This window comes from Montipora capricornis, chromosome 12 (genome assembly GCF_036669925.1).
Source record: "Montipora capricornis isolate CH-2021 chromosome 12, ASM3666992v2, whole genome shotgun sequence".
Classification (NCBI taxonomy): Eukaryota; Metazoa; Cnidaria; class Anthozoa; order Scleractinia; family Acroporidae; genus Montipora; species Montipora capricornis.
Genome location: NC_090894.1, coordinates 40,672,386 through 40,699,877, shown reverse-complemented (window position 1 = coordinate 40,699,877; position 27,492 = coordinate 40,672,386). Strand labels below are relative to the sequence as shown.

Here is a 27,492-nt window from a genome sequence, read left to right as displayed (position 1 = left end):
ATTTCCACAGCAATTTATCATCAATAAGAGGACAGACGCATAAAAGACTGATGTCAATTTGTTTTTACAAACCCCAAACTGGTTAACTGCCAGGTAAACAGCTGTAATCATAAATTTTATCCAAATTGACATGAACATTTCTGATTGGCTACTTACAGTCAATAAAAGTTCATTGGTTAAAAAGTTGAAAGTTTGACAATTGCACAGATTTTGCATAAATTAAAATTGTATCTGCCTGCACTCTTATTGATGACAAAAATTAGCCAATAAGTGCATGAGAATTTGGACAGTTAACTATTGCAAAAATCCAGGGTGCTTTCAATTAACCCAAAATTTTTGGAAGTTCTGATCAGAAATCAAATGGGTTGTTCCAGAAAAAATCCACACCCCCCCGACGGATGGGATTCTGGAAATTCTCGCGGGAGGGGGGGTCAAGGACCCTGGAAATCCAGGCGGGAGGGGGGGTTGAACTCGAAAAAGTCGTCTGCAGGGGTCATCTGAACCGATAGTTCACGCGATTCGAACGTTTAGTTCGGTGACAGTTTAGCGCTCTCAGACCCTGAAAATAGTAGAAATATTTTGTTCACATATTTGTCACCTGACATAAATGATAATCTAAGTTCCTTCGCAGGTCCTTTTATAGCAGAAAATGCGAACAAGATACTAAAGAAAGAGCCGTCGCAACAATATTGCAACGAAGAGTTTGAAACGCCTGACACATTTTTACTCGTACCCAGACCCAGCGTGCCACCGTTGTTTCATGTAATGATACAAAGAAAGAACAAAGAAAGCGCAAAGAGCAAAGAAAGAACAAGGGCAATTGATTTTTATGAGCTAAGAGTGTATAAACACTCGTTCGCGTTTTAGCATTTTTGGCCTTGCGCACGGTATTGGCTGTCAAACGCTCGTTATCGACAATACCCGACTTTTAGCTGTTATTTCTTTGCTACAAAGTATTTATCTGGAATAATACGGAAAACAAACGCTTGTCTATTATGTCTGCTGTTTATCTTGATACTTGCCTTGCGTTTATTTTTCTTTGTTAGCACACAGCACCAAGACAAAGTTGGTGGAATCGGAAAATTTTTCGTCCGGCGCGTTACATTTTTATCCGAAACATCGCACTTTTAACATCGATTCTATTGTTTCAGACTTTCTATTGTTCGTTTGGTTCGCGGCATCTATCGTTTCAAAGGATGGAAAGAAAAGGCTTAAAGCGTTTCGAAGGTTTCAAAGGTTTCGAGCTTTTCAAAGTTTGTACTTTGCGTGAGAGAATTAGTCACGTCCTGAGTAAAAATTGTCACGTGCTAGGCAACCAAACTTTGTTCAGTGAAGCAGAACGAGTTGTTTTGGCGCTTTTCACGGCTTTGCAATTTTCAAAACTGGAATTTTAGCGAGTATTTTGGGTTATGTACGAAAGAAATATTTGAGAGGAACGATTAAAACGAAGGAAACCAAGTGTTTTACAAACCATCGAAACGATTCAAACGATACGAAGCAAACCATACAGTATGGGGCCCAGTTCTCGGCCACAAAAAACGTAAACTTGTATTTCTTACCTTGGAATAGCCGTAAGGACTTGAAACTTCAAAGACAACTAGCTTCAGCATTCAGTTTACACATGTAAATCTATCGACTGCTCAACGCTGTTTTCTCCCGAGTAATAACGAAAATAGAGGCTTCGTTCGTCGGCCCAGTTATCAGCCAGCGAGCCCAGTTCTCGGCCACTGAAAAGAGTGCGCTCGATTCCTCAGAATAAACAACGTTTTATCACCATTTTTGTTGTCAAGTCACTAATAAGGCTTGTGTTTGATATTTCGACCACAAAGTATCCTTACGAGCTTTGTTTCATGTTAGAAATGGAAGTTTTTTGCACACCTAGTTTTTCTCGTAAATACACTGGCAAGCGGGGCTAAAAAAGAGTTGGGTATTTCAAAACGGGGTCCGGTAAGTCAGAACTCATAGTTTTAATTTATAGCTACTGTCGGAACATGCCACCCCATTACAGATTTACTTTTACAAATGATTTGACAAGAAAACTCCATACAAAACTATGAGCACTTTTTAGTGTTGTTGACGGCCAGCAGGGTGGCCGAGAATAGGCAAATACACAGAAGTACTAACGAAATATTGAGGGGTGAATTTAGGTAAAAGAATAAAATAGGCCAGGAAAAGTTTATATTTAGCAGAAAGCTTTATCATTCTACGTTCATTATGCCAAGAATTGGCTTATTTGGGCCTCCTACACGCATAAAATACAAACTTGAATTAGACCATGTAATTCGAGTACCCGTAAACAAACACGTTTTCGTGGAAATCAAATTCACCTACCTTCGTGTCACCTCGATTTGCTCACAGTATATAGTAGCTGTAAACTCAAAACTCGGCAGGACAAAAGACATGGAATAAAGCTACCTTTGGAAGCAATTGCATTTTATTCAGATTTATTTTTGGCGCTAAAAATGTACGTTGAACAAAAAGTGGCAGAGAACTGGGCCCCTTACTGTACATCAAACCATTTGAACGCTAGGCGAAACGAAAAATTCAATTTTGGCATGATGGTTAAAGATTTAGTGCAAAAACTAGTAGCGTAACGCTAGTTCTACCACTATTACTCTAAAAGTACTTACTGTCTGTGGATGAATGTTTCCCAGGGTATTGTCCAACTAATGTGCACCTAAATTTTTAATGTTCTTGGGCAATTTCTTGAGAGAAAGAAAATATTTACGCAAACATCTCAATCGCGTTCACTGCTGTTTTCCTCGCTGATTTCAAGTGCGGGTTTTTTATTTTGTTGTTAATTGAAAACAGAAGGATATTTTGAAGTTTTCTTTTTACCAGCTAAATGCACATGAAATTTACTTTCCATTTCTGTTTTTAGATTTTTACAGTAACGTTGTAATCTTAAAATCCAGCGCTTTATTTAGCGTTACGTATTTTGGAACGGCCTTGACCACCAATACCATGTGCAAGGCCTTTTGCTCCTTTCTCTTCTTAGTTCCACACAACAGAGTTTTTATATAATTTAGCCAAAGCTTTAGGAATTGAAAAAGAACATCTTCTATACGTGATTGTGCGTATTTTCTATTAAAAATTAATAGGCCTTATCACGGTTTTCGACGCCATCTTGACGGGTAGGCAAAGCGGTCAGAAATTACAGTGTTTGTATGGGAATCCGATAGCAAATAACTTCTTCCAAAATTGAATTTTTTGCAATTTCTGAATCGCAACGTTAAAATATTAGGTAGAAGACTGTATTCACCAAGTTTGAAGGATGTAGCTTGGCTAGAAGACGCTCAGTTAATTTTTTGAATTTTCCACACGTTTGTCTGTAAATTTGGCTGGGTAGACAAACGTCTAGACACGGTTCGCGGAAAAAAATTTAAAGACAAATGTATGGAAAATTTAGGAAAATTAGCTCAGCGACTTATAGGAAAGCTACATCCTTCAAACTTGGTGAACACAATCTTCTACCTAGTATTTTAACGTTTTGATTCACAAATTGTGTAAAATTCAATCTTGGAAGAAGTTATTTGCTATCGGATTCCCATACAAACACTGTAATTTCAGACCGCTTTGCCTACCCGTAAAGATGGCGTCGAAAACCGTGATAAGGCCTAATAGGCCTTATCACGGTTTTCGACGCCATCTTGACGGGTAGGCAAAGCGGTCAGAAATTACAGTGTTTGTATGGGAATCCGATAGCAAATAACTTCTTCCAAAATTGAATTTTTTGCAATTTCTGAATCGCAACGTTAAAATATTAGGTAGAAGACTGTATTCACCAAGTTTGAAGGATGTAGCTTGGCTAGAAGACGCTCAGTTAATTTTTTGAATTTTCCACACGTTTGTCTGTAAATTTGGCTGGGTAGACAAACGTCTAGACACGGTTCGCGGAAAAAAATTTAAAGACAAATGTATGGAAAATTTAGGAAAATTAGCTCAGCGACTTATAGGAAAGCTACATCCTTCAAACTTGGTGAACACAATCTTCTACCTAGTATTTTAACGTTTTGATTCACAAATTGTGTAAAATTCAATCTTGGAAGAAGTTATTTGCTATCGGATTCCCATACAAACACTGTAATTTCAGACCGCTTTGCCTACCCGTAAAGATGGCGTCGAAAACCGTGATAAGGCCTATTAAATTCAAGCCTAATATTTTTTCCCGGAAATCCAGGCAGGAGGGGGGGTCTTTTGTCTTGGAAATCCAGAGAGGAGGGGGGGTCTTAGGCTTCAGGAAATCCAGGTGAGAGGGGGGGTTAAAAAACGACCCCATCCGTCGGGGGGGGGGGGGGTTTGGGGGGTGTGGATTTTTTCCGGAATAACCCAATGGTAGGTTTCGGTTTGGTTTGACTGGAATTTTGTAAACCACTTTTGAAGGTGGTCCACTTTGGACCAGTTGGACTGTTGGCTTAATGGAAAGCACCCCCAGTTTGTATCTTGTGAAATTTCTTGGCAAAGCCTATACGTACAAGTACAAACTTAGGGGCTGGACAATCTGCGAGGCAGCAAGCCACACAAGTCTCGCATTTAAGTCTAAGCACCCATTCCAAAAAGCGCTGATAAACAGTTTAATTTTAAACACAAAGACGCTCTATAAAAGGGGTCGCTTCACGCTCTGCTTTTGTTTACATTCATTCAAGCACGACTGATTAATTAATTAGACGGAAGCCCGAAAAGATATTTCTAGCGAGAGAAAAAGGGACTGGGGGTTAAAAAAAGAATGACTGGATAACATTCTTTTTATGACATATTACGGACACATTGCTATAAGGGGCTTTTTTATTGCACAAATTATTACAGAGCTTGGTTGCTTCCACGGTTGATTGATAAAACATTTGCACATGTTTAAGGCACCACACCTTTTATAGTTAGTCTAAGCACCCAATTTCAAACTGTCAGCTTTCAATAACTGACTCGCATGTTGACACGCACGGCTTGCATGACTTGCATGGCTCGCACATTGTCCTCACTTGGTGGTATCAATGGGGAAATAAAAAAAGTTAATGTTATCAATATGAATGACTTATAACAGCTAGAAAATGAAAAACACCATATTTGAACTGCAAGAAAGAAGCATGTAGTCTAGATTTTCGATCATCACTGTTTATAATTATGAATGTTACTTGAGCAGCAATGAAAGCAAAGCCTAAATGTCAGGCTAGTGTGTCTTTAATTTATATAACAATGCTGCAACTTAAGTGGTCAACACTTACAAACAGCACCCCATTAAGCCACGATAAAGATAAAATAACTATTTATTAATATGTTATTATTGATTGAACCATTTGAAAAAAAAAGACAGAATCACAATGATGTACAATCAAACGACTGATTACAACTGATTACAACTACAATGTAATGTCATTAGTGTTGGACATCTCAATGAAATAAAATATATTAAAATGTTCTGACAATTAACAAAAATTAATGACACTTTCAGTTCACACCTTTTTCAAACTAGCTCTGTCACTACTTTTCATCTCCTAAATAATAAATCTGTTTGTGCGTGTAAAAGTAAAAACTGGTTTGGTACATAAGTCTCTTCTCTTACACCCTTGCAGCGATTATTCATTTTTCTTCATGTTAAGGAATTTAAGTCAACATGAAGTCAACATGAAGTCAACATGAACAAAAATCAATTATTCTGTAAAATAAACTCAGGAATATTCTCTCAAGGTGAAAAGGGATGGCATAGTGGTGACAGCACTCACCTCCCACCAATGTACAATGTAGCCCCCCAATCCCCCCCCCCCCCCAAAAAAAAACCAACACCTCCAAATTATTCTAATTTGATTGGATGCAGGACCTACCTGTAAACCACCTTTGGGTGAGTGGAGCTTTCTGGGTAAATATCTCTAATTATTTAGCTCTTGAGTAAAAAAGTACAGAAAAATAATTAGCATCTTATTTATACTGTTAAAGTGCCTATCACCTCAACACACTTTTCCACTTTATTTATTCTCCGAAATCGCCCCAAATACATTGTGTTGTTTATAGAACCTTTTGATTGAAATTTCACTTTTTTATTGGCTTTCAAAAACGGGAAAAGTGATCATATTTTGATCCATAACCGAGCAATGAAGGAAAATGGGTTCGACGTCACAAATTGCATTGAGGTAGTTCTTTGAAAACAGCGATGCAAATTAATTTGTGACGTCAACCCGGTATCGAACCCATTCTCTTTCATTGCTCGGTTATTAATCACGGTATGACCACTTTTCCCGTTTTTCAAAGCCAATGAAAGAGTGAAATTTCAATCTAAATGTTCTAAAAGCAACACCATGTATTTGGGATGATTTCGGAGAATAAATATATTGGAAAAGTGTGTTGAGGTGATAGGCACTTTAACAGGTAGAATAACGTGTCAAGTTCAGGAAACAATTTCTTTGGAAGTGGCATTTCCAACAAACTGGTGCCTAGATCTTTACCTTGATGTACACTGTAATCACCAATCTCTATAAAATTATAAAATCCAGTTCTATGCAACTATCTTGTTACAGTGGGGCTTCAAAATTAAAGTTGGCTTACTGTTACTTATGTAATAACAGAGTGTACTTACATGTACACATACATGCCTATCAGCCCATTTTTACAGTGTAAGTTTGCTCTAAAGATTCTGAAGTCCCATAAGTTAATTCAGTGGAAAAATGAACACTTTCCCACCTCCAAAAATATGCCACTTGAATAAAATAAACGTTTTGGAGAATATATTAAAAAATTATTATTTTTTCAATAATAATGCATAAACTATTTTCCAAAGATATTAACTTTCAAACAAATCTTGAAGATTCTATTAACAAGTCAGATAAGCCAAGTGCCAACCATAGCATTGTGGATGATTTCATACTGCTCAAGCATGATATGATTTAACAGAAAACAAAATAATGTAAGATACTGTAGAGTAATTAGGGGTACATTAAATTTCTGTGCATACCAATTTTAAAGTATGTGACCTTCTGCTAACCTGCAGAACACCTGGCTACATTACATTTACCTGTAGTTTTGAATTTTCATGAAGTGATTGGTAAAATGCTACAAGTGCTATGTCTTTACTTTGTATCTTGTTATCAATGTCTTTTAAAACTCATTTTTGTTTCTGCTTCAGAAATTAAGTGCAAATGGGTGGGCAAAAAACAAAGGCAATGGTCGTAAACCATGATGAACATGTAAGTCACATGCAGAGAATTAGCAAATGCCCTCCTACCGTCTTTGTTCCAAACAGAAGGGAAAAAAGAGAGGGACTTTGGCCAAAAGTTAGTTGGCATAATATCCCCTAAAAGCGTTAATTTTATTCAAAGCTGGCTAACTCTTTCCCTTCCCATCCCAATACCCGGACTGTTACCTCTGAGAATTAGTAATACCAGATGCATGTTGTTAATGACTAATAAGGCAATGCAGCCAATTACTGAAGATACTTTTCAACAACACTCTTGCAGTCTTTGTAATACTTAAGTACACGGTCAAATTCCTTAGGGTCCAAGTCAACAAGAGCAATGTTGTAATGAAAAGTGTCCCCACTGGCTGTTGCAACAAATGGGATGGTTTCTTCTTTGTTTAATGCTCTCTGGAAAGCAATCATAACAGAACTATCCTTTGCAGTACTTGCAACTGCAAATTTGCATATCTTGAGAACTGCCTCATGCAAGACATTTTCATCCTGCAGATCTGGGTTAAGAACTGGAAATGAGAAGTTAACTTCACTTGCATCAACAATGTTCTGCCAGCCCTCAGAGCTACCATAACCAACACATGAAGCCACTGACTTCCACAATGGTGAGGTGTATGGTCCATTCACGCAAAGCCTTTCTCTGACCCCTGGATTGGATTTAAAATGGCTGATTACATTCTGGTAGAGCTGATAAATCCCATCTACATCAATGTCATCCAGTTTCTGTATGGATAAAAGCTGCCTGAAAACTCCACCATTACCAAATTGCAGATGGCTTAGATTTGCTGGTGCACTGACTTTACAGTGATCATATTTGCTTCCTTTGCAGCTCTGAGAGACAAGTGGCAAGTCTGCTTGGTTCACAGACAATTCCTGTCGCTTTGAGTCACTGATAAGGATTTCCAGTAAAACGCCCAGGAACTGTTGAGCACGTGGACCTGTTTGGCCACACTGATGACCCTCTGAGGTCACACTATCTCCAGAGTGGTTACTCTCTGAGGTCACACCATCTCCAAATTTGTCATATCTCCCTATCACATTCCTTTCCCAATCATAACAATCTGTAGTCATACCATTGCAGCTAGTATGATGCTCCACAGTCACTTGCCCTTTATGCATTTGACAAGGATCAGTCATGTCAAGTCCACAATCATTGCAATCTGCAATCACATAATTGCCTGTACAAAAGTCACTGATTTCTTTTAACACTAACTCCAAATATTTTTCAGCACAACAAGCATTTCTTGTTTCAATCGCCTCCCAGACAAGCTCCTCTGTGAAAATTGCTGTACCATTACAGAAAATGCGTAGATTATTTTGAGGGTCAGCAACCAAGCATTCAAGGGCATACACAACTCTCCCAAGATCACCTGAAAACAAGTCAACAGGGCAGTACTTGCTTTCTCTCCTATACTTCCCTTCTCTCACTTTTGATTTTTGAAGCATGCAATAATGACAGACTGAACATTTTATTGATTTCTTTGCGTCTATATAAGGAGATGTAGGAAGGAAGCCACACTTTGGCTTGATCTCCACAGCGAAATTTGGATTTTCATGTTTCTTTTTATCGCTCAGACTTTCTTCGGCAGTTGTTGGTAGAGGAACAAAACAAAAATCCGGCATAATGACCCCAAAAGAACAGCTTTCAGCAATTTCTTTGTCTAGTCTGTGAAGTGGGCGATGACTTCGGCACATCTCATTCATGGCTGAGGCAAAACCTTTTGGGAGGGAAACTGCCTCCCCAACTCGCATGTAATGGCTCCCCATAAGTGGCGACAGTACGTGTTTCGCAAATTCAAGGTTATTCAAGGTAAGTCGGAAGTAATTTTCTTCTTTTAACTCTGTCGACTTCTTGTCCGATTTGGTCTTTCTCAAACGCAAAACCCTTCTTATTTTCCTATGGAAAACAGCCACAGTCCAAAGTCCTTCACACCGATAGAACCATTCATTCGGACTGCCATAAAGATGCATGTACTCAGTAATGTTGCTTTTCAACGAACCAGGGCCATTGCCTGCCATTTTGAAATGGGAATTTTACTGTACGTAAGACGTTCGCCTACCCGTACATGAACAGATTTAAGGGCTTGCTACATTTCGTTGGATTTACATAACGCAAACCCGTCAACACGTGGTACGATTTCAATATGGCGGACAGGCAAGCAGAAAATGTGAAAAGAAAACGAAAAGGCATTCCAAGAGTTATAAACGATATCTCGCTAGAAGATGTCCTCGCGCTAGGAGGTGATGAGGTAAGAACCTTCGGTTCTATTTTTTAAAAAAAATGTGTTCGCCTCAGGGACGTCATAATTATGAATACAGAATTACCAGAAGCCTACAATAGTCTTAAATATGCGACTTTCCCGAAGAATAGCAAATGGTTTTAATCAGGTCAGAACTTGGTTAGGGTTAAATCAAAACTTGGATGAAGTAAGATCGTTCGGGTGAGAGTGGTCCTGACAAGGGCTGTTGCTGATGACATTGGCTGATTGCGACAACCTGAGGTTTGTAGTGATTTTGAGGTTTTTGATTCTGAAACACTTCACATCTTCAACATGTACTAATCGTCTGACTTTCACCTCACATTGCAATATGCACGGGCACGCTTCACAGTATCCCACAATTACAGTATCAATCAATCAATCAATCAAAGCCATGCAATTGATGTTGGTGATCAGCAACAACAGTCCTTCTCAGGGCTACATACTCTCACCTACCGGTATATGGTCTAGCAGGATCATAGCTCCTTGAACCTACAGGGTAGCAGCTGTAGGTTCGAAAACAGTAGGAGTATTCAAACAGTTTTCTTTTTTGCCTGTATGAAATGAGAGGAGTAACAACGATGAATCAGTACACACTCTAAGATTGAGAAACATGCAGCGTATGAGGTGGGTTGAGGGTGTCTCAAATTTTAGGGATACTAAAAGGGGGTCCCTGAATTTTTTTTTAATGTTTTTAAAATGCAGCAATTAGGGGTCCTCCAAATTTTTTAGATAGTAGATAATTTCTCATTAATCCCCCCTCCCCCCCCCCCCCTCTGACAAGTTTTTGTGAATGCTCCGTCTAAGATGGCCACCATCATAATTATTATTCATGTACATGTATTTCTGTAAGGCAGTAAATGTATTATGATTATTGTTGTGTAATATTTAATCTCAAATCCAACCTTTGTCGGTTAGTATTCAATGTACATGTATGGTGGGGTCATACAGCTGTACATGGTGTTTGGGTGCTTCATTTCGCTGTTTCGTGTTTCGTTGTTTAGTAATGTCCTAAATTTTGTATAAATTGTGTTTTTTAGAAGGACTTTGAGATGGTTAAAGACATAGATGTCTCTGGTGACTTGGTTACTGGTGAAGGAGACTCAGAAAAGATAGAAACGAATGAGGTGAAGAGTTCATGTTCATGATACCAATCCTTAACGTAATCAATATTAACCCTTATTATCCAACATTTATTAGTTTTTGTACAGAAAACCCATGAAACGAGTACTAATATTCCATGATATTGTACAATTAGTTATTGTACACTTGGTTATTGTACAGTAGAGAACTGGTTTGACTAGTTTACATGTAGATGCTGACATTGCCTGGCACTTGTCACGCACAAATCTGTCACACATTCTCGGTTGTTTACAGTTCACTCATGAAAAATTTAGGGCGAAAAAGTTGGATAATAAATAGCTTATTAGAATGATGTGTTGGTGTGTAGTCTCTGGGTATTTCTACATGTACATGTACATGTAAACTACAGCACATTACTCGTGAAAATACTCGGCGATACTACACACCAAACAATCTAATCAGATATATTTAATTACAGTGTAATCACCACATGTAATAATAATAATAATAATAATCTTACACGTAAATTATTGCAGGAGCAAAACAAAAGCAATAACAAGTGGACTTGTGCTAGTGCCAGTCCTCTCTCAAGCTTTTACTGCTGACACCAAACTGATAATTACATGTACATGTATGCAGCTGTGTAAACATAATAATGTTAAGGACGGTGCCTTCTATTGTCATTGCGTATACGTTCTGCACATCTCGAGATACTTGGATTTCCTATGGGTGATGCTTATTAATACAGGGATATTTTTGCATGGTTCAAAACTATGCGGAAAAAGCAGAACTTAGCAAGTGCTCTTGGTATCCAAAAAGAAAATTGGGGGTAACCATGCATTTTTCAGATATAATTAAGCTTCAATTTGGAAAAGAACGCCATACAGGGCTTTGTATTTTAAAGCTTTTTACAAATATCGTTTATTAATTATCTTCGAAAAATGTGTGGTAATACCCCCAATTTTTTTTTGGATTTCAATAACACTTGTTAATATCTTTTTTCCCGCATATTCAGTAAACCGCGCAAAAATACCTTTGAATTAGTAGGCACCGTCCTTAAATATAACCAATTTTAATACTGCAATTTCCTTTAAAAAGGAATGTCAGCCTCACTTGATTTTAAAATTAATTTCGTTGTGCCTTTTTATTGTATCCAACATTTACTTTGTGTATTGTAGGTTGAAATTCATGTACCAGTTATTTAATTTTCACCTATTTTATTTTTTGTGATAGTGCACTACACACTATGTCAACAGGTTGTAAGAGTTTAAGAGCGTAAGAGTTTCTGTGGTGCCAATAGGCCTGCAGTGCATGCATAAATCACAAAAATAAACAGGTCTGTTGGAAGCATACTTGAGTTGCAACAAAATGAGCCCCCAATTCTGCAAGAACTTGTGATGCTGATGAATAATAAGGCAGATGCTATTTCCAAAACAATGGAATTACCTGGTGATAAATACAGTGCCGCTCGGAGATAAGCGAACAACGCAGACGCAAAATAAACGCATGCAATACGCATATACGCGTTTTTTTTAACGCGTCTAAAATTGCGTATCGTATACGCGTTTGTGCCTTTGTTATTCATAACCGTAATTTTGCTTTTCTTGTTATTGTTTACGAAGACAAAAGAATAAATTGCATGACTGCCGACAAGTCGAAAATTTGCATTTGCATGTATGTCGCTTTGATTACTAATCAATTTCGATCCGCAAATGCCGCAGATGAAAACATCCACAGTGCATTATTTCGAAGTTTAATATCCTTTAAATGCAACAAAGGTCTCGAAAGACGGGCAAAATTAAATCAGCAAATTATGCTCCGAAAAACTGAAGCCATGATTTTTGTCAGTGTTTGCCGTGACGCGTTACAGTCATTTCACGATAACCTTTTACCGACACGTGCAAAAAAGTCCAAGTTTTCCATGCAGAAAAATCAAATAAATGCGATCGACATATCATACAAAGTTTTTTACAAATATTTTCTTTGAACTGAGAGCATTTCACCGTTTGAATCAGCGAAGTATGCCCCGAATCACATCACGATAGCCTAGCTCTCGCCGGCGCGTGCCCAAATTTAACCGAATACTTTTCCTTACCGAAATACCAAATAAATGTGATCAGCGCATCCATTGAGCCTTTGAAGAAAACTTTTGCATTTGAAGTGAAAGCACTGTACCCGTTGAAATCAGAAAATCATTCCCAACAGAGCTGAAGATGTGAATATTACATGAATTAAAAATAATTATTAATCGTGTTTGTCACGTGTCGGCAACCGTGTTTTACTACACTGTCGCGCTGAAAATCCACGCCAAAAAATCATTCGTTGCTGCTGCATTTACAACAAAACAACTCAAGCTGCAAAATTCTCAGCCTTACGATGAATTTCTGTACAAAACTGCTAATGATGACCCCTTTGCTAAAGAGTTGTGTTTTTAGTTTACGACTAAACGGATGTACGGGTACGAAGTTTGTTTTGATACTGTATTATCGCTCTCAATGCTTTCATGTAAATTTTGATGTTAAAAAGGTTCTTGTGTGCCGTCTGTCGATAGGTTTATATTTCTCCAAAAGAAAGCTTGATCATTTTTTTTTGAGGCTTTAAAACACAAATATCTAGCCAGAAGGACTTTGCGCTGGTGAGATTTTTTGTTCTTTTAGTGACGCAGCGACCAGTGAACACGCAATTTATTTTCACATTCACCACACCAGAAACGATTGCGAAAAAACAAAGACAAGGCAACAAAAGAAAGACAAAAGGAGAGCTCATAAATACTAATGAGCCTTTTTGCGTATGTGTTGACGCGCATCCGCGTTTTTTTGACGCGTTTACGCGTTTTGCGTATGCGCGTTTTTAGCATATATTTTGGTTCGCTTATCTCCGAGCTGCACTGTAACCTTGTCTAGGAGAGTAAATTTTTGACTTTGCAGAAACAATGGTCAACCTCAAGAGTTAGCCCATTGTGATCTTTGTGTTGAACATTTGTTGTCAAACTGTATAACACTTGAAAGGAAAAAAATGATGGAATACACTTCCCTTGAAAGGAAAAAAAAACAAACTGACGAAAACAAACCTGAAAGCAGAGCTCCCATCATGTGTTATTAGTACCGGTAATTTTATTTTTAACCTGGATTGGGCCTGTGATCCACAGGCCTTGATGAGCTATAAACTTGAGCTTGCAGTAATGGTCACTTGATACTGGCCAGTGGATTCCTTGCTTTGACAGGTGTCAACTACATGTAACTACAACATGGATGTTCAATATCAAAGATGTTCCCGCCAAAAAGTGCGGGTTACGCCACAAAAGTTTACATTCGCATGCATGGAGGGGTGGATGTACAGTACACGTGATTGTAGCCTGCGAGCAAGCTCTCCGTTGGGGTCTCGCGCGAGATTCTCGGGCGCAAGCTGTGAAGCGAGCCGCGCCCCAAACCTCTCGCGGCTCGCTTCACAGCTTGCGCCCGAGAATCTCGCGCGAGACCCCAACGGAGAGCTTGCTCGCAGGCTAACGTGATTGCCAGTTGTACGGTGACCAAAACCAAATTTTCTCGCACAGATAGGTTACCATAATTATTTTCTTACCCATGGTAAGTACTGTACAGGTGGCCAATATTTCTCACTGCAACAGCTGGCTATCAACGACAGTGCCCTCTTAATTCCTACATTTGTGTTATTTCAATTTTCACCCTAAGTACATTTTAAGTTACCTCAGAAACCCATAAGGGTTGAAACGTGTAACACGCATTTACAGCTTCCGATTATTCAGTGCGAACTGATTGGTTGAATGTTTCAGTGCTAACTACCATATTTGGAAACCCCTTGCTCTTGTTGTTCCAAATTTGGTACTTAGCAAATTGAATATTCCGAAGCTTGTTTCCCAGCACACAAGGGGCTGTTACACATTTCAACCCTTATGGGTTTCTGGTTACCTTGGGTAAATTATCAGTACGTGCACTGAAATTCTTTTAATTGTAATACTATTGGGCTCTTAACTTTTTTCCATCTTGTTGTGTAAAAACAGATAATGTCATATATCAAAGAACTTGGCTTGGACAAAGTTGCCTTTGAAGAGACTGGAGTAAAGTATGTACTGAATGCACAAAAAGTTATAAATTTTTAAAGTGATCTAACACAAGAATGTACAGAATTTAATGGTGCAGGTTCCTTTTCCTCCTTATGTAATTTGTACAGATGAATTCTTCATTTTCACTTTGTATTATGGGGATGATAGGGAAAATGCTGGTGAAAATGATGGCTCAAGTCCCCTGTCAGATGATAAAGAAGTTACAAAGAACAATCAAGTGGGGAAAGAGACTAAAGGCAAAAGAGAGAAAAAACCTAAGTCTAAAGATGTGACAAACACAGCATCACATAGAACCCAGGAAAAGAAACACAGTTTGCAAGGCAGGAAAAGAGGTGCTCCCCACAAGTTGCTGATTACACCTGGTGGACTGTGGTATGATCTGGTCAGTATGATGTACATGTAGAGGGCGTTACAATGTATACATGTCATCAAAAAAAATTTTTCATAAGCCTTAGGCACCAAAGTAGTGGATAGGAACAAAAAAGGGACAGGCACTTGATAAAGATAATAATATTTTCAAGTACTAACTGTACACTGTACTTAATACACTTACTTGCAGCATTTGTCTAGTCTTAATTTAGGCTATGCCATTTGTATCAATATACAGTATTTTCATTGACTGTAGTTGATCAATTGGAATCATTCTTCTCTATCTACATGTAACCGATTTCTTATACAGTGTACAGTACATGTGATTTTATTCTCATCTTGTCCCAACTATCGGCTGTTACATTCTTTGTTTTTGCTATTTCTTTGCATTTTTTCCAGCTCATTGCTGTCCTCATTCTTTCCTCATGATCTGGGAAAGAACATACTCCAATTAGTTCCTTTAACCAACTGGTCAGTACCAAAGTTCACTTAATATTAAGCAACTGGTGCAGACTGGCACATGCAGCATTGCATACGGCTGTACAACATGTATGTGGTCATGTGTAGTTTCATGTTTTATGTAATGTAGATTGCAGAAGAAAACACTACCAACAGTTCTCTTGATCAAGAAGAAATTGTCCAACTTCACAATGAGGCAGCAAACCTTTTGCAGAACGAAGTTGGCATTTATGATGAAAGTAAGTGAGGAGGGAACATTTCAATGATGATTTACATTGTGCACGTAGAAGGAATGTTCTTAACTCGGTTACACTTCTAGATCCCTTTTCTTGGAAAAAACACACTTGAATTAATATTTTTGGTTTCAGTGAAAGCTAAAGATAAGTCATCAGATTCTCAGTGGTTAAGGTCAGTTGTGCATTCGGGAACATTGAAAGACAAAGTGGCTGCTCTTACTGTCCAAGTACAGGTGAGTCCTAAGAATAATTTATTATAGTACTGTCATCAGATGATGTATTCTGAATTTGCATCCTTTAATGTACCATTTAAACTGTATAACAGACCTCTCAAGTCTCACAGTTTTACCATGAGAGGCAATCTCACGGTCTCACAATGAGGCACAGAAATCTCACTCTCAGTAAACAGATTCACAGGCCGATGGAATACACTTTCCTTGAATATTAATTTTTCATTATTTTCTGCCTTGTAAAATAATTGATGTTTTGGTGCCAATTCTTTAGATATCCACAGTTTTAAGTCATATTTGATCGACTGGGTGACAAGAAACAGACATCACAACCATATTTAGAAGACAGATGCCAAATAAGGTTGTTGTTACCAGTTTGTCGCATCTATTACCTTTCATCCTCTTTGTCAAAAGACAAACAGTAACGTTTTTTTACATTGATAAACAGGAAAGATAACTTTATTTTGATGAACTGATTTTAATTATTTTTGACGCCATTGATAAATCTCCAGGTTTTTTACCTTGATCTCAAGGTTTTTGGTCTTTTGGGGTTGAGAGGACTGTTTATAGTGACTAATGGCGGTATACATAATAGACAGTAGTAATTTTAATTTGTTATTACTCATTGCCAATACAGTTTAGATGAGCTTGTGAACTGGCACCATCAAAAGAAGGTGGGGCCAGCAAATTAGCAAGCAAATGCAAATACATGTATGGTGGCTAAAGCTCACACACAGCCACATGGCACGCCAAGCCTCCTGCGGCCACCCTGCAGAGTTTTATTATTTTTATTCTTTTTTTATGAATTGCATTTCTGTCTGGAATCAGTTATATTGATCTGATCGTATCATGCTGAGATAAATCAAAAAGATTTAATTTATGCATTTCAGTTATTATTTTCTAAAACCTGTTTTCAGTCACCTTTTCAACCTAAATGAACCTCTTGATGTGGAGAAAATAAAACAGATGCACAATCAAACAAAATACATGTACATGCACATGTACCTGCCAAAAACCTTGAAAAATTATTTCTGCGCTGTAAGGGAAATTGGGACTTACTAATGCCAAGTTACTGTTTTATACATGTATTTATATTCTAGTAACTGTATGAAGAACAATAGTTTGTTGAGCTACACCCATGCTACTGAAGTTGGCATTCTTCAGTGGTTCTTTTTTTATTTGTCTATATCACAAAGGAATCTACAGTACATCGGCTAAAAACTTTGGACATATTAATTGGGATGGCTAAGAAAAAGGGACGAAGGGAGAGCATCATGGCTGTGGGTAAGTTTTGTTTTTGTGGATTGGTCAATAATTGAATTGGAATTAGCTGTAGATAAAATATAAGCTGACCTTATACATGTACAGCTGTACACTGTGTGTTCCTGTAAAAGGTCCTGTAACAAAAGAAATGCAAAGTAATGTTCAGTAAGAGATCAAAATGAAGGAAGGTTTCCCTCACTTGTTGGAGTAAGACCAATGACTTGGTTACAGTGACTGTCTTAAGTTCTTTAAAAGGTCTGCTCTGCTCAACCCCCTAGTGCAAACCAAAAAGACAGTCATACTTAATTTGAAATGCCTGGCAACTTTTATAACACACCATTTGCATACGCTAAACAGTAAATCCGACTTAAACTTTCTAATGAACATAATTTTATGTAACAATTGTACCCACATGTATTATATCACACGTACCCTCAATCAGAGTGTGTAAGATTTTCATGTATGACTATTGAGCAGAATATACACAAGAGTCCTTCTGTATCCTGAATGCCTGGGGGAGGGGGGGGGGTACTTTAGGATTTTCTGGGTGGGGATGTGCCGCTGGGACCCTGGAACCCTTAGCCTATACCAGAGCTAGTTTCAGCTAGATTTCGCTACCCTATACTAGAGTAAACTCCCCAAATCACTCCTGTCCTAGAGTAGCTGTTTTCCAGAAACTGAGGTCACTAGCACAGTCTAAAGCAAAGCCATAACATTCGATTTTTGACAGTTAATAATATCCAGTAGCGTTTTATGATAGTCATCTATCAACGCCGTTGAGGCTGAGTCGTGAAAATTTAAACTTGCCGATTTCATTTTTTTCATATTTTTGAGTAGAAATTCCTGGTTTCCTTATTCTAGATAAAATCTTCAACCAACTGGTCAGTTTCGTGAAAAATGATACACTATTCTGGACCCTCATACATGTACATGTAGGTTCCATGACCATTTATAATTTTGTGTACAGCCATAATCATCCAACTAGGGAATGAGCAATTTGGCTTGAGGATGTTGTTTTTCCTGTCGAAACCTGGGAGGTTCAGGTCTCCAAAAATCCAGTTGTGCAAGTTACAATTACTCACTTGGAGTACAGACTGTTCAAAATTTGCTAGGCTGATCTCATTGCCTTTATTAGGGTTGAAATAGGCACAAACGTACAAGTTCTTACAGCCAACAAGACAAATTTTAACCCAAAGGATTTCACCGTCAGTTTTCAACTCACATTCCCTAGAACACACAAAATCACTGGAGACTGCAATGAACACACCATCCCCTGTGGTGTTTTCTCTGTCACGTCTGAAGATGTTGAACTGTTTTGACACCATCTGGGAGAAAATTCACCACTTGCTATATCACGAGTGAGCTAGCTTTCTCTGTCCATGACTTGTGCTGTTGTTAACACAAGGGGATGAGGTAGCCAATGGAGTAGGGCTTTTTGTAGAAGTTTGTCCAACTGAGCCATTTCAAGATGTTTGTCAGGTCCAGATTGTGGTAAGAGAAAAATGTCGAATAATTTGGACTGTCCCATGAGCAGCATATCCAGGACACATCACTATCGTTAAGAGCGGAGAAAGTTGTGGAGCCGATTGACTGACATGCAGGGTGAAACAATTTTCCTCAGTCATCACAGCATAAACCTTGGTCTTTCCATGTACAAAGGCCACCACAGTTAAGCCTTGAGCAAGGTCCTGGATTAGCCGAGATGACACCACACATAAGCAGAAGCCTGTAGAGAAGTTTGTAGCCTGAGAGTTGAGACGCCATGCTGGAATATACTCGGCTAACACGCGTGACAAAACAGCGAACGATAGCTTCGCCATTGAATAAAAAATAATAATACACTTTATTCTCGGATTTCAGAGTAGGTAGTAGCTAATATCTCTAAGCATTGAACATATACAATTGTTAAGAATCCCAACTGGAGGGAGGCAAACCAGTTGGCTATTTTACAAGCGCACCAGGAAAGTGAACCAGGGACTACCTGAAACAAATTCAATGAGTTGTCAGAACGTAGTCTTGAACCCAGGATCACCTGATCTCAAGGCACGGGCCCTAACCACTCGGCCACACTGCCTCCAACGTTACGGCATTATAATATGCTTCCAAGGTCCATTTAGTGTTACCAGGCTGAAGAGGAACGAATAACAACGACTTGAGGTGAATACGAATTGCAAATTGCAACAAAATTATGGAAGCAACAAAATTTGTGACTGCCATGATCCGTCATCAGTCAGCGGGGATCTCAGAATGAACAAAAGCAATGGACTATTTCTCAATCCCATAATGCAATACGTTTTTTGGCGGGTTGGGGGGGATCTTTACGTAGAAACAATGCAAGTTATTTGCTCTTGAGACCATATCACAGCGAATAACATTAATCATCTTCATCTTTGTTGTTCATGTTTCTAGACATGTTAAAAGAACTTTGGATGACTTCACTGTTGCCAGCCAATAGAAAGTTGCGTACATTTAGTCAGGTTTGTTTTTATGATGATTTGCTTCCTTGTACATCATGAAATGGTATTTTAGATATATTTGCCACCCTCTCTACCCCTGTGTGCATATGTCCTCTAAAGGACAGAAAAATGTTTTTGTAACAGATGTAAACATACATGTATCCATGCTCGAAATAGCTTAAATTCAGGTTTTTACCAGTTGCAGTGCTCGCTTAGACTGCGTCAATTTAAGTTCTGCCAATATGTTATTTAAGTGTAGTTTCATCACTCAGGAATCCGTGTACAAGATTATCTCCAAGTTGACCACTCTTGCTTAATGACGTCGGTCAGAGTTGTGTGATTAAAAGCCAGGGACTATGGTTTGGTTTATAGGGAGAGAAATAATTATAAAAGTTACATGAATACCCATTTGCACATTAAGTTACAAAGACCCTTACTGTTGGTCTGGCCTGCATTCAAACCTGTGACCTCCCATACAAAACTCCGGGAAAAAGAGCTGACTAAAATCTATAAGAGGCACTAGAGCGGTTTTCAATTGAGTGTCGAAAGTAATTAATTTTGTTTTCTACTTCACTCTGTGATTGGTTCAAAGGTCTCTGGCCACTTTTTCAACCAATCAGAAGTGAAAGCAAAACCAATCGTGGCTCACGCGTGCACGTTTTCCCGCGCTTTGTGTCGGCTACGTGTAATTACTTCGGGTTTTGATTGGTTTACTGGATTGTCTCCGTCCTTTTTGATTGGCCAAAGTAATTACTTTGGTTTTGGTTTTACTACACTCATTTGAAAACCGCTCTATCAGGAGCCAATGGCTTAACAGAAGGCGATTAAGAACCTCAACTGGCAGGAAGAAACCAGTTGACTATTATTTTACTAATTGTGGTTGAGTTGAATTAGGAATCACCAAAGACAAACCCAGAGCAAACCTGGCACCACCACATGCAAATTCTACTAGGTCAACTACCTAACCACTAAATCATGCTACCTCCCTGAGAAATCTGGAAAATATAATTTCATAATTTACTTTCCATTTGAAATCTAGACAAGTAAAGCAGGTCGAATGGCGTATACCAGTTCTCTTTGTACCTTGGCTGCTTTTCCCTTGCAATGGATTGAGCTGCAAAGTTCTTGTAGAAACCTTGATGAAAATGGAATTAATGGCATTATTTTATTTCCTGGCTGTAAAAATTAGTGTTTTATACACTTGCCCGATCCACAAGATAAAAATTTTGTTGGGCAGAAGAACTCAAATGTGGAGTGAATCGACACTGAAGGCTGATGTGGGGTGGATTGACCCACATTGTTGTATGAGGTTTCAACTCTACTTACTTCTTCATTGAAACTAAAAAGTGCTCGAGCAACTCTGCTTAGGACACTGAAACTGACGATGCGGAAAGTCAGGCTCAAAGAAACGAATTGGAACTCCAATCAGAAGAATTAATGATCATTCTGTTTGATTTTAGCAGCGTCTAAAATTTAATGCTGTGCTTATCAAGCATGGCACTGACTCTGTCCTGATGATGTAAAATGAGATAATGAGATTTTGTGTCAACAGTGATCGTTATGGATATCTACCTGTTGTGCTTTGAAATTTTAGCATCCCTTGATGACTTTGAGTGAAGTTATCCACAACGGTGGTGGCTGGGATGAACGAGATAGGCGACTTATCCTGTGGCACTTCGAGGAATTGTTAAAACAAAGATACAAGGAGTTTATCGGCGTTGTAGAGGTATGGCACATCAGGGAAAGATTTCAGAAAAGCTACAACTTTACACCTTAGAAATCAGCATTCGGGAATAATGAAAATGTTGAAGATATGTAAATTATGCGGTTTGTTTGAGCTCTAACGTGGGAAAAATTCAGTTAATTAGCACTGGAGTCAAACTGACAAGCTCCCGAACTTTAGTTCATTTTCCTGCAGTTAGCTAGAGGAGCCATCTGGCGAGGTAAGGCAATTGATGTGATAGCATAGACAGCGTCTGTCAAATAATGGTTTTCTCGGCTATCTTAAAGGAACAGGTTAATTTTGAAAGACATTACATGTATGTGACTGCATACCAGACTAATCAGCTTAACAGACGAGTGTACTGTAGCTCATTGATAGAGCGTCCACACGTTTTTTCCGACTATCCGCTAGCCGTCCTCGAAAAAAACACATCCTGTCACAAATCCAAAAAGTAGGCTTGAAGTGAAGCGGATTGGTCCAGCAATATTAAGGCTTCGCAAGGACATGCGATGCCCACAGGGGTGTAATCGTGTAGAGGCAGTCCAGAAATTAGATTCTAAATTTTACCTTTTCTGTTCACAGAATCTTCTTCATGACACTTTGATTCACATCAGAAGTAAGATTTTAGGTGAGTTAATGCCTTCGTTGGTAGAAATTGGCGCACAATACACACGGTAGGGATTTTAAGCCATGGCATCGGCAATTGTACAAGCAATAATAATGTTACTTTATGATGAAAATGATTATGTTGCAATTGTGTGGTATATATACATTTTAGAACAGTTCTTGGCTGTGAAAACCAGATGAAAACACCAGCTTACAACAGCGAATACTGCTTTCTCTATTATTTACATGTACTTCAAAGCCATTCGTACCATTCTGTACAGTCATACGTAGGTGGAATGGTGGCGAAATAGTTTCATTTCAGTCGACCCTTTCCTTGAAGTTACCATGTCTTGAGTCTGCGTTTTTTAATCTGTTTGCACTGTGACCATTTTTATTAATCTGAGGTAGTGTCTGGATGGTCTTGACTCTGATGCGTGTTCTGCGGGTTTTTATTGTAGCTTCTCTTTGCAAAGAGCTCAACATTTTTGGAATATTTTGTTTCTGTAGGAACAATTTTTGATTTACTAAGCGAGAAACCAGAGCAGGAGCAAGTAAGTAAACTAGTCTAATTGAACACCCTTTTAGAATTAATCTTAGCAAAAGGCTCAGGCTAGCGTTTGCTAAGAAAATGCCACACAACTCATTTGTTGGTTAACAACTTTAGTGTTAATTTCCCATACCCTTTGATTGACATGGCGGTTTCTCTCGGAGTGTCATCCCGGCTTCAAAAAATCTGTTTTCGTTGCAACAGATTTTTTGAATGGGACTGATTTTGATTTCCATGATCGGTCGTTCATCGGCTGTCAAAATACACACAAGATTTGCGCCGTCGGGCCGATAAATCGTATCGTGTAAACCGGCCTTTAGCCGAATCGGTCTATTCACTGTATGGTATCGAGACTTGGTAGGCTAATTTGCACTTGGAAAAAATAATTATAAATTGACCGCCATTTAAAGAGAGCCTCCACTCTTACTACAGAATAAGTTTAAACGGAAAGAAATTATGTCTGTAAACAAATTTGTTCAAAATTTCCTCTTAAAAAAGGGTTTATATGAAGTAAATTTTAAAATAGCTGATTTTCCCTTTCAAATTTCGCTGGCGTCGCCATCTTGAATAATTGTGACGTGTTGTGGTTGACTTACTGTTTTCACACAAAGAGCTTTTGTCTAATAACAATAGTGCAACCGTAACACGTCACAATTATTCAAGATGGCGGCGCCCGCAAAATTTGAAAACAATTATAGACGATTCTAAAACGTATTTGTTTCGTATACAAACGCTATCTTTGAAAATATCTTAGATTGACTTGACTATAACAGTTATTTCCTGTGACTTAAAGTTATTTTTTGTTGAAGTGGAGGTTCCCTTTAAGAATAAGGTCTATAGATGGTTTGCAACCAATCTCTAGAGACACAGATAACAATGCTGCAATGTGCAGTTGCTGGTGGACGAACAAGAGGAGCTAATGAGAGATCTTTTGTTTCGTCCAACAACATGGCGGCGATGACGTAATGTGAAAACCACGTATTGAAGAGAATATAATACATTAAAAACAGAGTTCGGAGGGTAATAGTGTAAGTTATGGCCCCTTCCTTTTCAGCTCAATATATAGCCTGAAAGCAAAGCATAAAAAAACATGAATTGGACTGAAAAAAAAAAACAAGGAGCTGTAACTTACGATAACAAACGACAACAGCAAACTTGTAGATTAATGGGCTGTACTGTCGAATACAGACTGCCTAATTGGCCCGTCCCAATGCATACTACCCAAGAGATAAAGAGTTATTTAAAGTAAAATGTACGTACACTGTAGTTCTGTTGCAACGCACGGTGTTTATTGAAAGATAGAGTACGGTATGCCATTGAATGGCAACAACATTTCATGGAAATCAGATAGCGTAGATGTAGTGGCATACACCTAGTACGGCTCTTTGTTGTACACCAACATAAAAGGTTTCTATTTTAATCACGTGAAGGTTCTGCTGAGTTTACTTGTCAACAAGATTGGGGATCCTGAGAAGAAAGTTGCATCTAAAGCAGTTGATCTGTTGAGACGCTTAGGTGAGATATACATGTGCTCCAGTAAACAGACAATTTCGCAGTGTAATGTTGATAAACGTTACTTATTTATCATCAAAATAAAAAATCCTCCCAGCTTCGCACTCAGCAAACCTGCATAAATAGTTGTTATTGAAGTAACGTGAGGTCTGCAGTGGGAAAATATTGGTCGAGTTCCTTTTTTTGCAAGTTTTCAGGCTCGGTCCATAAACTTGCAAAAAAGGAACTCGACCAATATTTTCCCAATGCGGACGGAACAAGCTAGTTCAATTAGCTTTTTATTATATTGCCTCTTTTGCGTAGGGTTTTCTATCCCTTGAGTTTTGCTTCTTCGCCTGCTTCTGTTAATGGTTCTGGAAAGTAAATTTCGTACTGGAACTGACATGACCAAACAAAAAAAATTTCTCGCAGTTTTCTTTCTATTTCTGAGAAACTGGGAACAGTTGGCAACCTATGTACGCTGCTTCATGACTGGTCCATCGTAGCGGTTTGTATTGCAAAATTGGGACCGCTCAGAGAACCAATCAGAATTCTCTGCCTTTGATAATTTCAGTTACCTGATATTTTCTTAGTACAAATGGGATTTGGAAAACAAAGTTTGTATTTAAAACCAGCGAAATTTTCACCCAGGAAAAAAATTGGGTTGTTTGGGTTGTTGTCTGGTTAACTAGGATTTATTTTAGAGTATGTCTTCAGGTTTAGATTCGTGCGGGTAATTTATTTCGTTTTATTGAAAATTGCTTGATAAAAAGTCGGCGGGTGCCACCATTTCAGGTGAAGTTCTTTGTGAACTTGCGAGGCTTTTTTCATTGACACATAAATCACAGCAAATCGTGAATCACAAATCCCTTTAATTTTGACATTTCGCACCAACCAATTTCTCAAATTGTTTGTTTTCTTCATTTTGTAGTCATCAAACATCCTAACATGAAGCTAGTAATAACGAAAGAAATGGAAAAGCTTTTGTACAGACCAAACGTAGCCATGAAGGCTCAGTAAGTATAAAGTTTAGAGGGTTGGACCAGTCTGTCGCTGTATGTGTTTGTAAGTTCAAAAACTAGCCGACCATTCAATTTGTCTATTGTTTATTTAGTCATGTTGTTTTTCTGTCAGGCAGGCAGCAAATCGTGTATTCACTTAATAAATCTGGCATTGAACCAAAGTTATATTTCCTAGTTTTTCTGTCATTCAAATCGTTGGTCGCTTGCATGGAAATGCATAAAGAACTAAGAGATAGCGTTCTCACCTTAAAATGCAAATCGTGGAAGCAACTTTTCATATCAAAATTAAACTTTCAATAATGGGAATTTGCACCTGCATTTTATTTTAATTAAAAAAGAATTTTTTGTTGTTGCAGATATTATGCGATTTGTTTTCTTAATCAGTTGATCCTGGGTAAACGTGATCAAGATCTTGCCACCAGGCTAATTTCCATCTATTTTTCCTTCTTCAGGGTATGTCAAGTTCTTTATACTAAGGTTATATGTAGTATTATTGTATGGCTTGTGTTTGTAGCCGATGTAACGCGCGCTTTGATTGGCTAATTGTGACTGAATTGTAGGGCATTATTCTCCCGTAATGCCCACGGGCCGATTACGGGCTTGCAAAAACAAAGCAAAAAGTAATTAAAAAGCCATATAATAAACTACTTACTAACCGAGCTAGCTCGAGCCGTACTGGGAAATATTGGCCCTCGGTCGTTTTGTACGGACCTCGCTGCGCTCGGTCCGTACTACCACGACCTCGGGCCAATATTCTCCAGTACGGCCCTCGCGCTTGGTTAGTAAGAAGTTATTAATTTGGTCGGTTGGATTCCCACGTATGTGTTAATATCGACATGCTGAATATGAGCTTTTGATTAAGACATTATTTTTCATAATTTATTTCATTGCCCAGAATTTAGACTTTTAATTGCAGTTTTAGTTTATCGCGTCATTAGGACTTCAAGTAATGGCATTTAACCTTTCTTAAGTAACAGTCTTACTGAGGCCCACACAAATCCTATCAGTTTTGAAACAAGTATTCAATGCACTCTTTAGCGCCAAGTTTTGTTGACTTTCGTTGGATGTTTTTTGGCAGAAGTTTCTAGCTTTATTTGTGATGTGGTTTTTTTTTTAAGCATACAGGCTGTAGCTTTTCAATTGGCTAATATGAGTGTTATGATCACTGCCAAAGCAGTGTTAACCCTCTCTTGTGCATTCTACATGGTTCCAATGGCACTTGATTACGTCGCTCTTTAACCCGTGAGAAAAAAATGATGTGTTATTGGCAGTGTATTTCAATCAGCGATCAAAGCTGATGGGAGCTTTGCACTGTTCTTTATCGGCCGCAGCTGATGCCAGGGTAATGCTAATGTAAGTGTGAATGTGTATGGGCCATCAGGTTACCAATGAAGTCGATACATGTTCATTTCCTGTTCTCTCGATTTTCAAACAGGGATGGAAGTTGTGGAGGGTTGTGCACTTTCAGACATCGGCCCACACTGTATTGATTGTGTATATGGTTACTTAATTACACCGCCAGTATAAGCCAAGTAGGGTGGGAAAGTGTTGGGACTTATGCCGGCACTATCCAGCTTTGACCAACATCGGTGGATATTGTTAGGAGTGATTCTATAGGCCTTCTCTGTACTGTCAGTGTTACCAAAGCTTGGTTGTAGGTTATTTGTGGTTGTGTGGCATTTCCATCATTGGCCAATATTGTCGAATATTGGTTGGGGTGTTTGTGCTACCCTTACGGTTTTTGCGTTTGTATTGACAGGCATTCTTAAAGAAAGGGGATATGGAAGCAAAATTGCTAAGTGCTCTTCTCACAGGTGTTAACAGAGCCTTTCCTTATGCTAAAGGTATTTAAAAGATGTTTGCTGTCAGTACAGTGAGTGAGAAACTTCAGAGACCTTGTTTCTTTTCTTTTGTAGAAGATGACGAACAATATAATGAACAAATCAATACTCTGTTTCGGACCGTGCACATTGGTTTTTTCAGCACAAGTGTGCAGGTTTGTACGGCAACTTTTGCTGAGTTTTCACCTCTTTTGAATACAATAAACCTCAAATAGCTGTCATGGGTTGAAGGAGAATTTCTGCATCCGTAGCAGCCAAATTACTGTCTTTTCAGAAAATCAACACAAACAAACAAACAATATGTTCAGGATTGACGCTAATTAGATGCACACGGTTTTCAATAAGCGTCACGAAGTGTCCCCTTTCTTTACTCCCCAACTTCAACATCACTCATGTCGCGGAATATATACATTATATGCGCGGATATTTTGCGAGTTGCGTAGCAATGAGCAAAATTTCCACGAGTATTACACGTTCAACCATCGAATAAGAGATTTATTATTCCACTACAAAAAGGTGTTTTTTTTTTAAATTTTATCTGGTAAGAGCGTTTCTAAAAAATGCATCATCAGTCCTTTAGGGCGCTTGCGAACGATGTAAACAGCACAGAAAGCCAGCCAAATGTCCTTTATTTGATCGTATAAACGAAATGA

General features: G+C 38.4%; 2 protein-coding genes across 2 annotated transcripts in view; one reads left to right on the top strand and one right to left on the bottom strand.

Moving 5' to 3' along the window:
- Positions 1 to 5,748: 5,748 nt before the first annotated feature.
- LOC138026115 (inositol-pentakisphosphate 2-kinase-like) lies at positions 5,749 to 9,225 on the bottom strand. The gene has a single exon (XM_068873315.1). It carries the CDS (start codon positions 9,191 to 9,193, stop codon positions 7,409 to 7,411), a length of 1,785 nt encoding a protein of 594 aa, XP_068729416.1. The 5' UTR covers positions 9,194 to 9,225; the 3' UTR covers positions 5,749 to 7,408.
- Positions 9,226 to 9,308: 83 nt separating this feature from the next.
- The window catches only part of LOC138026900 (CCAAT/enhancer-binding protein zeta-like), a 35,774-nt gene continuing 17,590 nt past the window's right edge, over positions 9,309 to 27,492 (top strand). Inside the window, exons 1-16 of the mRNA XM_068874355.1 lie at positions 9,309 to 9,423; positions 10,473 to 10,559; positions 14,534 to 14,595; positions 14,744 to 14,978; positions 15,555 to 15,663; positions 15,793 to 15,893; positions 17,087 to 17,174; positions 19,563 to 19,630; positions 21,204 to 21,335; positions 21,915 to 21,960; positions 22,446 to 22,489; positions 23,916 to 24,000; positions 24,908 to 24,992; positions 25,355 to 25,451; positions 26,758 to 26,842; positions 26,915 to 26,994. Coding sequence (XP_068730456.1) covers positions 9,319 to 9,423; positions 10,473 to 10,559; positions 14,534 to 14,595; positions 14,744 to 14,978; positions 15,555 to 15,663; positions 15,793 to 15,893; positions 17,087 to 17,174; positions 19,563 to 19,630; positions 21,204 to 21,335; positions 21,915 to 21,960; positions 22,446 to 22,489; positions 23,916 to 24,000; positions 24,908 to 24,992; positions 25,355 to 25,451; positions 26,758 to 26,842; positions 26,915 to 26,994 — 1,509 coding nt within the window. The 5' untranslated portion in view covers positions 9,309 to 9,318. The remainder of the gene's footprint in view (positions 9,424 to 10,472; positions 10,560 to 14,533; positions 14,596 to 14,743; positions 14,979 to 15,554; positions 15,664 to 15,792; positions 15,894 to 17,086; positions 17,175 to 19,562; positions 19,631 to 21,203; positions 21,336 to 21,914; positions 21,961 to 22,445; positions 22,490 to 23,915; positions 24,001 to 24,907; positions 24,993 to 25,354; positions 25,452 to 26,757; positions 26,843 to 26,914; positions 26,995 to 27,492) is intronic.